This window comes from Harpia harpyja, chromosome 15, assembly GCF_026419915.1.
Source record: "Harpia harpyja isolate bHarHar1 chromosome 15, bHarHar1 primary haplotype, whole genome shotgun sequence".
NCBI lineage: Eukaryota > Metazoa > Chordata > Aves > Accipitriformes > Accipitridae > Harpia > Harpia harpyja.
In genome coordinates, this window is record NC_068954.1 from 18,541,582 (window position 1) to 18,559,395 (window position 17,814).

Sequence of the window (17,814 nt, forward strand, 5' to 3'; positions counted from 1 at the left end):
ATTTTATTAACCCTGCAGCTGATTCATCATCCTTAAGAATAAATCACAGGAGGAAACACTCACTTATCTTGACATGCAGTACTTCAAATCTACAAATGTGAAAGCAGTAATAGAGAATAGTCTTACGTGTTTGCTATTTATATCCTTTGTTTTGTTGCAGAGACAAAAATCATGATACACAAGCATACAAAACCTTGAGTCTAAAACAAGCACCTGCAAGACTCTCCAGAGCTCTGCAACAGGAAAATATCTAGTGCCCAAACTTGTCCCCCTATGCTGTGAACAAGAAGGTACACAACAAGAAAGGGACCTCAGCCAGGACCGGAGATGGATAACATCACAGGTGATAAACATTTTCCCCAAAGTGGCAAGGAATTTGAAAAAGCTTTGTTTGACAGCCTTCCTGCCTCTACCTGCCCAGCACTTGGCCTCTTTTTAGACACATTTTGTTCAAAAATTTCCAAGGGTAAATGCCTTTTCCTCATCCCACACTCAGTTTTTAAAGACTGCACCAGCTAGCTGTTCTGCAGCCCTGCTACAGCCTATGTTATGAGCCTAAATCCAGTCACATCATCTCACCTGTAGATGATGACCAAATGGCATCTTGGCTAGGGAAGACAAAACGCAACCCATGTGCTTCCACATCTCAGGACAAACCATCTGAGCATCCTTTCTTGAGCTATAAAAATTGGTCTTGTCCAAAAGTCCTTGTGCTCCCAGCAGCTGGTGGAATCTCAGGATGGGAAATGGCCAGCAGCCTGCCAGGAGCAGGGACTTGCCACCCATTGCAAACGCCCCTGTGGTTAGTGTAAAGACAACTGTTGATTTATACTGTGGACAGCAGTGAAGATTGTGCTGCTTTAGCTCTACCTCTGTCCAACTACTTTCTGACATTACACCCAAATATCACAGGAGTCCCTGGTACACCCTTCTTAACTCATGCAAACAACTCGCAGACAAGATATTGGCCAATGGCATCCTGGCCTGCATCAGAAATAGTGTGGCCAGCAGGACTAGGGCAGTGATTGTCCCTCTCTACTTGGTATTGGCAAGGCCACATCTCGAGTACTGTGTTCAGTTTTGGGCCCCTCACTACAGGAAAGACATGGAGGTGCTGGAGCGTGTCCAGAGAAGGGCAACAAAGCTGGTGAAGGGTCTTATGAGGAGCAGCTGAGAGAACTGGGGTTGTTTAGTCTAGAGAAAAGGAGGCTGAGGGGAGAAGTTATTGCTCTCTACAACTACCTGAAAGGAGGTTGTAGGGATGTGGGGGTCGGTCTCTTCTCCCAAGTAAGAAGCAATAGGACGAAAGGAAACAGCCTCAAGTTGGACCAGGGGAGGTTTAGATTGGATATTAGGAAAAACTTCTTTACTGAAAGGGTTGTCAGGTATTGGAACAGGCTGCCCAGGGAAGTGGTTGAGTCACCATCCCTGGAAGCATTCAAAAAGCATGTAGACAAGGCACTTCAGGACATGGTTTAGTGGGCATAGTTGATGGTTGGACTCAATGTTAAAGGTCTTTTCCAACCTAAATGATTCTATGTTCACATTAGGGATGAAGCATAGCACCCCTCTGCTTGAGTGCAGCCTCCAAACCCTCTGCATCAGAGTAACTGTGCCAGTTTGAGTACAGGGATGTGCCAGCATCAGTCCATCAGTCAACAAATGATGAAGGTGAGGCAAGAAGAAATGTATGTATCATCAAGGAGGCAGAAAGAGGAGCCCTGCTGACTTCTTCAGCTTGAGAAATATTAGAATACAGCAACTATCCTTTGAGACACAGCAATCAATGGCTGTGTAAATCACAAGCAGGGACATGCAACAGGAACTAAATGAACCTGAAAAACAAGTGTCTCTTTCCAGTAGAATGACTTAACAGAGAAAGGGAAGGCAATGAAAATTTACAGCTGCCTAGCCTTTGAAATGGTGGGTTGTTGTTTTTTGGTTTTGGTTTGGTTTTTTTTGAGGGAGTTTATGTACACATTTGTATATGAGTGTATACTGTAAAATGTATAGAAATTGAACAGTTTTTAAGAGCAATCTTTCACATCAGTACATAGTCAGCAGAAAATGGCCAAATGAGACAAGGATAATATCTTGCAGTTCATGCATATCTTCATCTTAGAACAGATATTGGATGTACACGTAAACATTTTTTTCATGTTGGATTTTTACACCTCTGCTTGCTTGCATAAGCTGCTTGTTCTCACTCATTCAATGCTCCAACTGGTAGAAACACATAGGGTAAACTTTACAAAAAGAAATTTGTTTTCAAATGCCAACATATGCAGGATGAAACGCAAATATTCAAGAGGCAAAAACAACAACAACAAGAAAATTCAATCTTCCCTTATATGGTTGTTTGAGAAAAGTTTATTCTATTTCAGAACAGAATGAATATTTCTGAGTGGGAGGACAATATACCTGCAGCAAACAAAGGACCTTTCACTTTCACATGCAAAACACTATGCAAACAAAAATTAACTAGTTTTCCCAACACCCAGATGAAGACAGATAATGTTAATCTCATTTAGTGACACCACACAGGAGAGGAGAAAGCTGAAGGCTCTGGATCAAGTTTAGTTTTCACTCAGGGTTCTGCAGCTCCCAACTGTACATTAATTACTTCATAAATATGCGAGTTTATTATTTAAGCACAGAGTTTTGTCATCACAGCACCTACCAGATAAGTCAGAACCCAAACAGCCATGTGAATTGCTATGCAAACACACAGTGACCTCTAACCATCAAGCCTCTACTGACACATCACGTCAAGATTATTATCAGTTCTCTGCTAAGGTTTGGGGGAAGTGAGCACAAGCAGCAAGCTCTAAGCTTTGCCTGCAGCTGGTGGGAAACAGGAAAACGTTAGAGCTGCTAAGAAGTACCCAGAGCTCTATAAAACCTCACAAGCCATTAGGTTTCCCGCTCCCTCCTGCTTCAAAGCAAGCCGGGCATCTCCTCATGGTAGGTGTAGGGGACAGCCTGGCCTCAGCCCAGTGCTGCCCTGCTAAGGCAGGTTTCCCTTGGCAAGCAGGGACAAACCACACTGGATAGGGAAGGCAGCCAAGCCTACCTGCTCCCGTCCATGCTGCCCTTGGTGGCTGCCTTGTCCTGGGGGAAGGAGCAGCTGACACTGCCTCTGCCTCATATGGAGTGAGGGATAACACTCCATATTAAGTAAATCGTGCTTTTTCCTGTCATTCAGAGGCCAGCAAAGCTCTGCGTGCTTCCAGTCAAGCATGACAACAAGAAAAAGATGCCTGCTGCCAGTTACAGGCAGGATTATGATATTTGCCTTGCTGATCATAGAGTCTTCCTTTCAGGTCTTCAGCCTATGAAGCAGCTCAGTTAGGGGAATGACTAGAATCAAGTAGACATGTATGAACAGTCACGATTAGGCAAATGCAGTAATCCTGGTTAAAGAGGGCTAGTGATAGCAGGAGAGTCTATCACTATCCCACTATCATGCTACTTGAGATAGAACACACTTAGATATAGACTTAAATCACAGTTCTAGCAAACTCAGAGGAACAGCAAAAGGTCTAGGGAAGATTAACCAGTTGTTTCAAGGGCTTAAGGTAGAGCCTAGGGGTAAGAATCAGAGTACAAGTATCTACTAAACAGATATAAAATTCACATAGCAGCGTTAGGCTCAAATACCACAAAGTTGATCTACATGGCCACAGCTGGCCAACAAGAAACCACAAACAAGCAGTGGAAGGTTGGTCTTAACATTAGTTTTGTTATTTTCTTTCTGATTGTAGGACCTCCCTCTCTCACATATCTGAATGACAGTCTTTCCTTCCATCGGTAGCAAGGTGGATTGCAGATGAGTAATCAAAATAAATTTCTCCATTAGAGACAAGTTCTCTTTCAGGCTTGATATTTCTTCTAGGTGTTTGCTTGCCTGGACTGCCTACTTGACTGAGTTTCTTTTTAAAATTTGAGAAAGGTAAGCAACAAATCCTTCGGTACCAGAATGATCAGCACTGCATAACATCTTGAACAATCTAATGTGAAGTCAAGAAGAGCTTAGCCTGTCTTGAGTAATAGTAGCATCACTGTACTTGCAACACATCATTTGACATATATAAATATTAAAAAATTATGTAATATATATATATGTGCACACATATACATGCACTCCTGAATCATAACAGATTTAAGCAACTGGTTGACTTCCATGCAAGAATATCAATTGGAACAAAACCTGTTGTAACTTTAGTACATATAGAATTGGTAACACATCAAGGGAACGTCCTGTCGTTTAAGACACAGGAGAATTTCATCATAGATTATAAAATGGTCAATTTCAGGCAAGAATTGGACTAAAATTGCTCCCTCCCTATCTCCCCTCACCCCCCAAAAAAGCAAAGGCTAAATAATAAATGAAACATTTTCATGCAGTAACCAATACAAAACAAATTAAAAAGAAAAAAAGTGATGCTCTGTGCTTTACTCTCCCTTTCCTTCTGTAAGGAGATAAGTGTCATAAGGAAAGCTTTCTGAAGAAAACATGCAAAATCATTTACTTCTGCTGGGGCAAGCAACTGCTAAGGGACTATCTTGAAATTTAAGGTTACTAGCTATGTACTGTGTGCTCTTTAAGTAGGAAAAAGTGTTTTAATAAAAAGCAGGACATGTAAGCATTTTGGTCCAAAATTTGTGGAGTACACTTAAGATTGGTCCTGTTGCAGACATGATTCCAGAAGAAGAGAGATACAAGTTTGCCCCTTGACAATACTCAGGAAAACAAACAAACAAAAAGCCAACAGCAGAGATAGCTTGTTTTCCTTTCTACTCTCTAGACTTTTGTTCCTCTCGTACCTCAAGCAATCCAACAACAGATACATTCCTAATGGATAAGATACACAAAACTTGAGAGCTCACAGCATTGTGCGCGCATTAACGATCATCATGATAAATGGAGTATTGTACTAATAGCCACAACTGGCAAAATAATGTGATGGGAAATCGTAGCATCTATGCCTTATCAGCAGAGGAGTGGCAGTCTGCTCTATTCAATCCATGCGTAGCTCTGCCAGGGAGCAAAAGGAAACAGTGTCCCCATTCCATCTTTCTGAATAGCAATGTTGTGTTATTGTATGAGTGTTAGGAAGAGACAATCCTTCATGAGATCTTTACCACAGCACTTCTATGGTTATAGAGTAAAGACTTGCAGATGGAAATATTATGGGATTGAGAAATCTGCACATTGATCTAAATTCTGCCTACATACCAGTAGCACTGCACTTGAAAGATCTCTTTGTAATACATACTCGCTCTGTCTCAGCTTGCTGCGATTTAGACAGAAGGGCTAGAGGTAGGAGCAAGAGCTGCAGCAAAAATGGTTTTCACACTTGTAACAGACATCCCTTTTTGCTTTTTTGCTCATAGCACCGCAGAGGCCATCAGTTACCTCAGATCATTTACATAAAAGCAAGAAGCCAGAACAAAATTATATCTTGATCTATCAGAAGAAAACAGTCAAATATTTCTCCAATTGTATTTCCACTTATCCCAGTATAATGTACTGCATCTACTGTACGTAGACTCCATCCAAAGTCTTGAGTCAAAAGGATATTTTTTTTTTCCTTTTGATTTTCAATAACTTTAATTTGGCTGTTTACAAAACAGTTCGTACTGAGGACGGCAATGATGATTCCCAGAAACACCAAGTTTCTGGAAATCATTATGGGAGGAACACCGGTGGAGGAATCACTGTGTAGTTGTCACGCTCTTCCTTAACCATTGCCAATGGGCTAAACAGTCTTGCGTCACTCATTATGAGGGTATTTTCTTAGGCAATTTATTAACCTGCAGGCTGTCCACAAGGTAGAGATGGAGGCCCTGGGTTTCAGTCATGCTGAATTCCTGGGCTGTAATAGGTTTATAGCTATTGCCTCTTGCAATTATTTGGATTAATTCTTATTTCTTCGCCCACTGCCATTGATGAACACAAGGGTAATATTATTTCATATTAATTCATGAGAAAGCTTTAGGGTAAGTATTTTTTTCACGGCACTCAAACGTCACTGTAGTGAAGCTCATACAAATGGCAGACAAGAGGCAGACAAGGTACGCTGATTTGCTTAAACAGGACAAAGGTGAATGAACTATTAAAGACAAATACAAGTGGTAAAAATGGACTGATGATTGCATCTGAATAGAGTTCAACACAAGAATCCAATGTCACCACAGTAAGTTTACTTATGCCAGGTCCTAAGAACAGGTTATCGGCAAAGGTTACATCTTTAATATCTATAACAGTATATCTTTCGAAATAGCAGTAAGAGTCAGTAACCGTATTCTACCAAGAGGAAATGGAAGATCAGTGATGGCAGCAAATGTCAGAAGGAACAAGGTGGAGAAGAAAAGACCTATCTGGTAACCCAGCCTTTCTGCTGCCACTTAAATGTTACTGAAAAATGAAATTAAAATATTCTCTGCATCGAGGCAACAGTGAGAAACACAGAAGACTCAGCTGTAAACACTAGAACAGTAGAGAACAGTTTTCATGAAGCCTACTATTCTGTTTTTCACGAAGCCTATTATTTTATATATTTTTGCATGCTTGAGCAAACATTCCTTTCAAAGTGCATAATGAAGCAATACTTATTTTTTAATTGGACAGGCAGTGTTTACAACAGACCGAATCTGTTTATCTGCCTCTGTGCTCACTTTCTCTTTTCCCAAGGAACATCAACATTAAAGTTGGTTGCAACAACTTGGAGTTTTTAGAATACTACATGTGTTAGAAACTGAGCTGTTCGCATTGCTGCTTTTTTGCTGTTTTCTCTAAGCAACAGAAAGGAGCTGCCTGTTCTATTGGCAACCCCCTATATCTTCTCAATAACTATCAGAAAAAAAAATGTTTTTTTCCATAAAAAAAAGATTGAAAAGACTGCTTAAAATAATCCTTGCTCTTCAACATTAAAAAAACCACCAAAAAACTGACATTGTTGAAAAGTTCTTTCAAGTTTAAAAAAAATCACCAGATCCCACGTCTGAACCTATAATTTCTCAAGAGTTTATGACATGGTATTAAAGTCTTTGAGCATCATGTATCCCAGAAATTATATTCTTACTGATGTTACTGTAACTTTTCCACTGCTGAACCATCGTTAAAAGATTTTTGGTGTACCTGCACCCGCTGCAAAATTAAAGGATCTAACATTTTCATTCCAAATCATTATTAGGGATGGAAGACTACTACTGCTGCTACTTTTCCTTCTCTGTTCATAAACTAGCAATACCCACTTACTGTGATGATGATCTTTGCTACATACTACACTTATGTTCACCAAACAGTGTTTTGTAGTTAACTGACAAGATTCTTGTTACTCCAGGCATGCATTTGTACAATATGGTAATGAAAACCTGTTATGTGATTGTAATTATGATAGTGAAATTAGAATCTGTAATACATTAAATACTTTTCTAGTTAGAAGTGTGTGCGTGGCTATACTGGGTACTCCTGAAAGGCTTTTAAAGAATAATGCAATCATCAGGCACAGTCAACATAGGTTCACAAAGGGAAAGTCCTCTTTAACTAATTTGATATCCTTCTATGATAAGGTCACCTGCCTAGCAGATGAAGGGAAAGCAGTGGATGTAGTTTTTCTGGATTTTAGTAAGGTTTTTGATACTGTCCTGGTGAGGGACAGTATCAAAACTCTGGGATGAATGGGTTCACAGTGCAGTGGGTGAAGAACTGGCTGAAGGGCAGGGCTCAAAGGGTTGTAGTCAATGGGGCTACATCTGGCTGGCGATCAGTCACCAGCAGTGTTCCTCAGGGCTCAATTCTAGGGCCAGTTCTGTTCAATATATTTATCAGTGATCTGGATGCAGGAGTTGAATGCACCATGAGCAAGTTTGCTTATGACACCAAACTGGGAGGTGCTGTTGACTCTCTTGAGGGACAAGACACCTTGCAGAAGGTTCTAAATAGATAGGAGCATTGGGCAATGATTAATGGGATGAAAATTAACAAATTGAAATGCCAGATTCTGTACCTGGGATAGAGTAAATGTCAAGCACAAGTATAAATTGGGAGACGAGTGGCTGGAGAGCAGCCCTGCAGAAAGGGATCTGGAGGTGCTGGTTGACAGCAGGCTCAATACGAGTCACCAGTGTGCCCTGGCAGCCAAAAGGGCAAATCCCATCCTGGGGGGCACCAAACACAGCATAACCAGCCGGTCAAAAGAGGGGATTATCCCACTGTATTCAGTGTTGGCATGGCCTCACCTTTTATATTGTGTGCAGTTCCAGGCCCCACAAATTAAGAAGGATGTTAAGGTACCCAAATGTGTCCAGAGGAGGGGAACAAAGCTGGTGACAGGGCTGGAAGGAATGTCCTGTGAGGAGCAGCTAAGGACTTTGGGCTTGTCTAGTTTGGAGAAGAGGAGGCTGAGGGGTGACCTCATTGCTCTCTACAGGTTCCTGAGGAGGGGAAGTGGAGAGGGAGGTGCTGAGCTCTTCTCCCTGGGATCCAGTGATAGGACACATGGGAATGGTTCAAAGCTGTGCCAGGGGAGGTTTGGACTGGACATTAGGAAGTATTTCTTTACCAAGAGGGTGGTCAACACTGGAACAGGCTTCCTAGAGAGGTGGTCAATGCCCCAAGGCTGTCAGTGTTTAAGAGGCATTTGGACCATGCCCTTAACATGCTTTAACTTTTGGTCAGCCCTGAAGTGGTCAGGCAGTTGGACTAGATGGTCATTGTAGGTCCCTTCCAAGTGAAAGATTCTAGTCTAAAGTTAAAAAAACAACAAAACAAATAACAACAAAAGAAAACCAAATCCCAGTCACTGATAGACAAAAGGGAACGTGTGAATAAACTTGCTAAGGAGGTAACTGTATATAGCAGTATACTGAAGTGCTGAGTAAAAACTTTTTTTTTTTAAACAGGAAAACAGAAAAGCTTACTCGCTAGCATTTTTGTCAGGTTTGCAGCAATAGTATTTATTTCCACTGCAGCATCAATACTTCAGGGTGAAACCCGCTCAGCACAAACACACATGATTTCTGCAGTTAAAGTAGTGCATTGTTTTTTATGCCCAAGAGAAAAAGCAAACTCACCAAGGTACAGAAGATGCATTGGCATTGTGCTATGGTTGTCATCTGCTCCACAGGATATTCACCAAGGCAGAGCTTGCAGGACACTAACGGGTCAAGTACCAAGTCCCAGGTAGGCCTATATCTTGCTGTAGTCATTGCAGAGCAGTCTGAAAAACAGCAAAGATACTCCATCATTTCCTTACATTGATACTCGGCAGGTTTCTGCCACTGAAAATCTCATTGACAGCTGCTGCCTGTTACCTTTTCAGAAAAAAAAAAAACAAACAAAAACCAAACTATAAACAGCGATGGCTAATTTGACAGTGTCAGCACTTGCAGTAGGCTATACTTCCCCTGCCTGATAGAACACGCATATAGCAAGCAGAAGGAAAAAACAACCAACACATAATACACTGACAAAATATGAGCACAAGCAGGAAATATCCTTAGGTCACAGACTTTTGTCTGACATTATACATGCAAGTCTCATTCCCAATTCCTGTCATTTTCACCACTAGTTACAAGCTTTCTCTCACCAACATTGGTTACCCATCACTTAAAACACATTCCTTATCACTTAAAATACACTCCTTATCCCTCACAACTCCAGCTACCCAGGCGAGACTCTGGTCTTTCCTGAACCAAGCATCTATTATGCCCCTTTTCCAGCCTGATGATATTGCAACTCAGACACAGGTATTTTTGTTCCTAAGAGCATGACAGATCGATCAGTTTGCTAAGTTAATTTTAGAAAGAATGGTGAATATTCTTAGTACGCTCAGAGTCTTAGCCTGCATTTTTCTCCCAACCCTTGCAATATGCCAAGAGCACAACTTTGTTGTAGCAACAACCAACTGGGGCAAATAAGAACACAAAGCGAGCTATAAAAAAGAGGCTAAAAAACCTATATATCACCCTCAAGGCAGCAATGGGATAGGACCATGCAGACCATCTTTATCCTAGACTTCAGGGCCCAGATGGAGAGTTGTCAACTGACTAACCAGAAAGAAAATAATCTCACACAACAAATGTATTCCCGCAAAGAGGAAAGCTAACTTACAAGTTACACACACAGGGGAAAAAAACAAAACAAAAAACCCGCACATTCCCCCAAAATCTAGGGTTAATTTATGTAGTATATCCAATCTTAACACCATAGTTACTAGTACTGTTTTGTTACCATGACATTGATCTTCCTAGATTGGAAAATTCACATCCCAAGCCTGCTGGGAGGTCCACATTTCTCACTATCCCCCACTCCCTCCGGCTTCCAAGATTAGCTGGCTCCTTACCTTTCCCACACTGGCAGTTGCACTACTCCAACCATGGTTACCTTTTTTTGGTTTTGGTGGTGCTCTGAGGTTTTTTTGGTTTGGGTTGGGTTTTTTCTTCATTAGCACTTGCAGGAACTGCTTATATCTAAGTCATATTGTCTGTGAACTTCCTGAAACCTCTAGAACTGCAACAAATGACTTCAATGCTTATTAGACTAGGTTTAGGCAGGTGTTCAAGCAAAATATGCTTTTTGCCCCCAAAGAAATCTCATGGAGAGTTCAAAGAAGTGTTTGTGAAGTCTAAGTCTTTGATATTCAATTAGTTGTGGACGTGACTCAACCAAGGTCTCTAAATTGTCTAAAAGAAAGTAAAGATTTTACATTAGCCCTCTGTTCAGTCTAACTCATTAGAAGATGCCCTTTAAAAGGTACATAAAGACACCAAAAGCACAGAGCCTAATCATACTTATTTCTAGCACAGCCATCAGGGAGGAAAGGGGGAGAGAAGAAAGATTAAACAACCCCATTTCCAGGGATAGTCTGGATCACTTTCTCCAAAAGCCCGCACACAAGTTCCACACTGTTTCAAAGGAAACCAGTGAAATCGTCCTGCAAAACAACACATGAATAATGGCTCCATGTCACAAAATAGGACTTGGGCCGTGCAGTCTTTCCTGAGACTTTAAGAGGGAAGTCTGACATGCTGATATGAATGAAAACCCAAGACTTTTAAGGCTATTAGACTGCTTCTTTACTGTGGATTGCCACTACTTTTTATTTAACACAAAATATCAGCAAAACCAATTTCCTTCTTCCAGACTTTGGTTTATGTGACATTTGCAGATACACTCATGAAGTATTTGAGAATCAGTGATCAAACACACCTGAACTAACTCTGTTTGCCATTAGTTTGAGTGTCCTTTGCTTGTCCTGCCCAGTTTATTGCACATCTGTTGCTTATGGCATCAAGCAGATGAAACTAGCAGATCAACAATGAATAGGGATAAATTTAAGGATGCACTTGCATACATCAGGCAGACCAAAATCCTAGCAAGCTTTATGGTGAAGATGTAAAATCTGACACAGTTCAGACTAAAAGCTCACCAAATATATTGACACAATTCAATCCAGACAAAAAAATAAATTTATATGTATTCAGCGTGGGTCAGTAAGTGATGATAAAGGGGAAAATATTAACCTTTCAGCTCCAAGGCTTACACTTGTTCCCTAGGACATTCAACAGAGGCTTACTGGTATCACTGTAGTAATTCCTCTTCTGCAGCACAACTCTACTGCAGTAACACCTCACTGGGAAATATTTATCCTCTTTGTCTTCTCCTGCAAAGCAAAAGTGAATCAAAGTGAAACTTCTTTCAAGCTGGTATCCAGCAGGCCAGCAGAAATTGGCTGCCCCAATACAGTTGGCATGTAATCCATGACGAACTCAACCACGGTGATAACAGAAAGCAAAACCTGAATGCAGCCTCAAAAGGTAGCAGAGCCATTCCTGCTCACCCCTCCTTGCCAAACACCTTTTAATAATGAAATCTTACATTCACTATGGAGTGGGGGGGGAAATATCTGTTGTCACTGGTGGCATTAAAGCAAGGATCAAGAAATTTGCCACGTAGCCTTGGAAAACATGTACAAAAAGCTACCACATCCCAGTGGAGCATCTCTACTTGGTGTCCCTGTAAAGGAACACAGAGGATGAAGCTTTCCAAAGCACAGACTAGATCTTGCTTCATGATCATCTGGCACACTGTTGCAATTAAATAATAAGCTTCTGTGTTTACATCATGATGCTTAAGAAAGCTTTAAAAAACAACCAACCAAAAAAAAAAATCCCAAACCAAACAACAAACTCACATGAGAAGAGCAGAGAAAAAAACCCACCTTCTGTCAAAACCAGATTAAGACTCCTACTGTTCTATGGCTGTTGTCTCTTATGGCTTCAGAGTATATTCTCATGCTTTCTAGTGATGTGCAATGCTTCAAGGAGAATGTAAAGTAACAGCAAGAAGAAAGAGAAGGCAACTGAAAGGAGCTCTAGAGGAACAAAATCGTAAAAAATAGGTACTGGTGTGCCCTCATGCAGAAGACCACTAGTTACAGCACGAGCCAGCAGAAAATTTTGCCTTGTGTTTGGCTATCTGCTAGGAGGCCCCAGGAAATACAGCTAGTAAAGGTATAGAACTACAGCCCAATCCACCTACTGAACAGATCTTAGCCCAATAAATATTTAGTTCATTAGACATTTTGTACTGAGTTTGGTAATCAACACTAACATCAATACTTCACAGGCCCTGATAACAGATGCGCCAAATCAAACAGAGACACAGAAAACCAGAAGAGAAGTTGGTCATCAGTTCAGACTCCAAACTCTACTGCAGTCAAGGTCAGTCTCATTTACATACTTTTGCAGACTGTGGTGCACATCTGGTAATATTGAATTTGTAAGAAATATGGTAATGCAGCACATCATTTTCTAGAACAGCATCCTTAAGCAAGCTGGGAGCAGGAAGCACAGGAAATAGCTTGAGTAATAGTTTGTTCAGAGCAGTCTTTTTATAAGTAATCACAACCTGACTAATGACTATTTAATTCTTCAACCATGTGCATGTCCACACAAGAAAGGAACCACTGCATAAAGAGACAGAAGTGACTGAATTCTTGTTGCTGTAACAACATGTTAATATATTTAAAATGCGACTGTTATGCGTTCTGGGAGATGGGTATGGAGGGAAAAGGAATCTTTCATTATTTCTGCACAATTAATGAATTAAGCGAATACAAACTGGATTTCTGAACAGTAATCCCTTAGTTTCTGGTCCACCTACACAGACTACATTTTCAAGTGAGAACAAATGGCTGACTTGATCTCTGGTAAGTCAAGAATAGAACAATTCTTTCTTTCCAGGCTTCAAGAAGTTGCAGAAAACAGCAAAACAGAAATACTCTGAAAACTTCTGTGAAAAACTCTGTCAAAGCAGGAAATAACGCAACTTTCTTCCATGCAAGTCATTCAAGAAATCATAAAACAGTATGATTTTTCTTAGTGCACTCTAGCCAAGTATTTCATGGCAGGGTACAGTCAAACTGCAGTTATGTCGGCAACACTTCACAGATAAATGACCAGCTATGTGAGAAAAAAATGACTAGAAAATATAGTTGAATAAGTCATATACAGCACGCTTTAACTGATGGGTCTTTTTCACCAAGCAAGACTCAAAACAGAGCTTTCAACAGAATCTAAATTTCAGCTTTAGATCAGGGATGGGTTTAATTTCTAAATTAAGGGCTTCAGTCCCCTCTCCTACCAGACAGCTAATCAGGTACACTTAAGTCATCTGCCTTAAGGAGTTATCTTAATCTGAATGTACTGACATGATGGAAAACAGTTCTTTTACAAGTCGAAGGAAGGGATTTAAATGGGATTTACAGTTGGTTCTCATTCCTGTTGTCCCTTTGTCAAAATAACTCTAGTTAAAATAATCCAGGCTACTAGATGAAATCAAACACATCTGCTATAGTACAGTTTTAGTTTTGTATATAGATATATTTATATCTATAAATAAGTATGTGTGTATATATATAATCCAGGCTACACTTCTTCCTACATGAAGTCAAACACATCTGTCACAGTATAATTTTATATATTTTATATATTAAGTATTTTTATAGATAATATTTATACACTTAATGTTTATAAATATATAAAAATATAAATCTATAAAAATTTCTCCAGATTTTTTACTTATGTGGAAAAAAATGCACATTTCTGAAGCAGAGTCATCTGCAAAAAGGCTACAGAAAGCTACTACACTGCACTCTGGAATGGACACTGCCTGCCACATCTATTAAGTGAATATTTTGACTCTGACCTAAACAATTCTGAGCCCTCCTATGTAGCCACAGCTGTAGATCACTGCACGTGATTCGACAGCCATCTCCAAGATCCCCACGTCAGCAGGGACTAGCTTATATGAGCAAGGTTGGTGGCTGAGGGTGTTCAGCGACAGTCCTACAACTTGGATTATGTTACCCCTCTGCCAGAGTTTGACCTCGATGCCATTTTTCCCTGTTCCCAGGCTCTTCCAATGATCCTCAGAAAGATTATATAGCTAGGGAAATATGAAAGAAGGCTGCATGACATAACTGACCAGTTAGCAACTGTTTTTTGTTGGTTCTGCCAGTTTTTATTATGCAACTGTACCATAGACTGATAAGGCCATAGAAATCCCTCTATAAAACAAGTTAATGAATAAATTCACCCACCAGGTAGATTTTATGGTTATAAAAGTTAACAGGCAGACTTAGTATCTCTCACTTATCAATCCCAGTTAGTTACTGGCATCTATCACTGCGTATGTTTAGGTGTTTAGGGATGACTAAATTACAGGGATTTGGTGCCTGACTTCCTTAGGGTCTTAAATCCTGCCAAATGCCTACCTAACTCTTAAGGCTCCCTCATGAATCTGATCCATAATCAACTGCACAAGTCCAGTGGATATCAGTGGTCCTTTGAATTCCAGACAACCCCAACCAGTAAAGCCATGTTCTGTCTTCCAGCAGTAAAACAGGCTGCTGTTTTCACACATAACTCTTTTCAACACATAAGAAACTTCAGCTTGTACAGAATACTGCAGAAAGTCGTGTCAACACATAGTCTACTGTGAACTCGTCAGATCTGGCCTCGAACTCCTTACAGCTAACCATCAACTCCAAGCTCACCATCTCTGTTCTTATCTTCAAGCTATTCCAGGGCCCCAGCCCAGAAGAGATAAAAGACCATGTAAAAGCTTAAAGGACTGTCAGCAACTTCAATCTCCTGGCCAATATAGCCTGTGGGAAACAGGCTCTTCCTTGAGTTGAAACAATTATTCCAGGGACTTAAGTCCACCCCATGATTAGCCACTATGTTTCTTTGCCTTACCTTCCTGACTGATAAAAACCACGTATTTTAAATATATATAAATACCTAATATATGCACATGTATATATAATATAAAAATATATACATGTATAAAGATTACATCCAAACATTCCAATGCCCAAGAAAAAGAAAAAAAGAGAGAAAGCACAGCTGGTTTCTCACTAATAAAAAGGTACCTGAACAATAGAATCAAGAGGTGCAAAAAAAAAAAAAAACCAATAATCTACTGGACTGCTTCTGGGACAAGTCACTGTTAGGGGAAGTTAAAAAAAATTTCTTTGCTAGATACCTGGTTAATGATTTTTATTGTTTCTTTTCCTGATAAATCAGAGTATCATGTAAGACAGGAAAAAAAAAAGAAAATTTACACAGCTTGGTTTGATTACAGCACAGACCATGAAAGATTTTAAATATTAGAAAAGTAATGGACAGCTTCTAGATCTATGGATGTATATTTAACATACTGGCTATCAAATGCATGGGTGGGTAGAGAAGAAAAGATATTATGGAGACAAACACAGAAAAACATTTTTACAGCTCCAACTTCTAAAGAATACTACAAATAGACATGTCACAAGCTCATCTTCTGTCCATGCAGAAGTACCTCAGAGGGCAAGATCCTTTCATGTATCCCCAAAAATACAGCCACCAAATAATGCAAGAGCCAAAGACATTTTTGACCTTGCATTTTCCTGTGTTTGTCACCAGCTCTGGTGCCACTGCGGCTTCTCGAAGCACTGCCAAACAGCAGCACCCTGAAATAAACTGGGTGTGGCTGTTATTCAGACCCTGGTGAAAACATTTCAAATTAAAAAATAAATCATTGTACTCCATCTGAAAGAAACTGCAGTCAGACAGAAGGGAAAGAACTGGAAGATTCAAGGGTATGGAGAAAAAAAAACAACTAGTTTAATAAAAAGAGTAAAGGGGTGAGAAGGAAGACAGTAGAGAACACAAGGAAAACAGGGGAGAAATGAGGAGAAAATAGGGGAAAAAGATCTTCCTGGCTGTTTCCAGAAGAAGTATATTTTGCTGTACAGAGTACAATAACAACTGAAGGGGAATTCCACTGCATTATGCCCCAAACATTCAATATCCCCAGAAGATGACATGAACAAAAGGAGAGAGATGTGCTAAGATTAAGGAACATTGCTCAGAATTCACGTGTCTAATCCATGTTTGCTATCCAAGAGATTATAGGAGTCCTGGAGCAGCAGAGCACCTCAGGTGAGAGCTGGCAAGCCCTTGCACCGTCTCATTTCCCAGCACTGGAGTCCCAGATCCTCAGCACACCTCAGGGCACTCTCAGCAGCCACAGAGGCAAGGCCTCAACATAATTTGAAACAGCTAGGCCAAGATATTATGCATTTTAAAAGCATCCTCCTCCATGCTGAGCAGGGAAATTCCACCCTGCATCACACTGGAGAAAAGCCTAGACACTATAGCACAGGTGTCTGGATCTGAAACTGGCACGAATGCAACACGTTTTGGTCTGGAGAGAATGAGCCTGCCCATCACATTTGCTTGCTTTAAGAGTCATGAACCCATTAGATCCTCATTAAAAACTCCCATGAACTTTACTGCAACGAACCACTCTTTGAATACTGGGGCCAAGACCAAGGTACCAACTATGAATTACTGTGGCAACCACTAAGCCCATGCAAAAGTGTGGAAGATCACAGGTTAAATCATTAACAGTTAAAATGTTTAAGCTCTGTAAGTACTTTAGAGACAGGAAAATCAGCTGCACACAGAATCTAGGAAATAAGAAAGATTTTCTCCATATGAAGTGACACTCTCCACTCCATTGCTCCTCTTCTCCCAAGTTTCAACAAACCAGAACCAAGACTACATGACTGAAATAGTAGCAAGACTCTGAGATCAAGCACAGATTAAAACAACCTATTGGCATTATGACCAAAGGAACAGGAGTTCAGGAAAAAAAAAAAAAAAAAAAACACAAAACCAAAACCTTCCCTCTCCACTGACAGTTGACTACAACAAAAGCAGTATAATCTTTCTTGAAAGGAGTTGTGATATGAATAAACATTTCAGCAGATGCCAGCAGCAACCAGGAGACTCTTCAGAGTGAAAGAACAACATCCTGTTGACTTGGCTTTTTTGGTTATCAGGAGACAAAAATCAGAACCACTCATTTTGCTGGATGAATGTTTTCAGATGGAAGAAAGCTGATGATTACTAAATTTTCAGATTTACAGAGTATTCTGCACCTTTTAGCCACCACCATTAACAGAATTCATGCTCAAAACCATGGGTACACCAAGGGCTATGCAGCTAGCGTTCGTCAGCTGAGGCAGGCAGCTCAGAACACAGTTAAGCCCTACTCCAAATTAACATGGCTAAGAAGATACTTTCATGCTTTCCAGCTACGAGCCCCCATTATAGTCATGGGCTGTAGGTGCCTACTGTAGGGTGTGCTGATTATTTGGGCAGTTCTGCTGGCCATACCAGCTAGAGCTCTACTACTGGTTACAGGTAACCCAGTAGCCACCTGCATTTAAACTACCTCAAACCTTAGGCTGA

At 40.4% G+C, this 17,814-nt stretch overlaps 1 protein-coding gene across 7 annotated transcripts in view; it reads right to left on the bottom strand.

The window, feature by feature from the left end:
- Positions 1–17,814, bottom strand: part of RNF144A (ring finger protein 144A) — a 67,911-nt gene that overhangs the window by 20,325 nt on the left and 29,772 nt on the right. For 4 of the 7 annotated variants that reach the window (XM_052809508.1, XM_052809506.1, XM_052809511.1 and 1 more), the window contains one exon: positions 9,082–9,227. In XM_052809508.1, coding sequence (XP_052665468.1) covers positions 9,082–9,216 — 135 coding nt within the window. In that variant the 5' untranslated portion in view covers positions 9,217–9,227. Of the gene's footprint in view, positions 1–9,081; positions 9,228–11,532; positions 11,673–17,814 lie in introns of all 7 variants that reach the window. The other 3 variants (XM_052809512.1, XM_052809507.1, XM_052809510.1) reach the window with 2 other exon arrangements.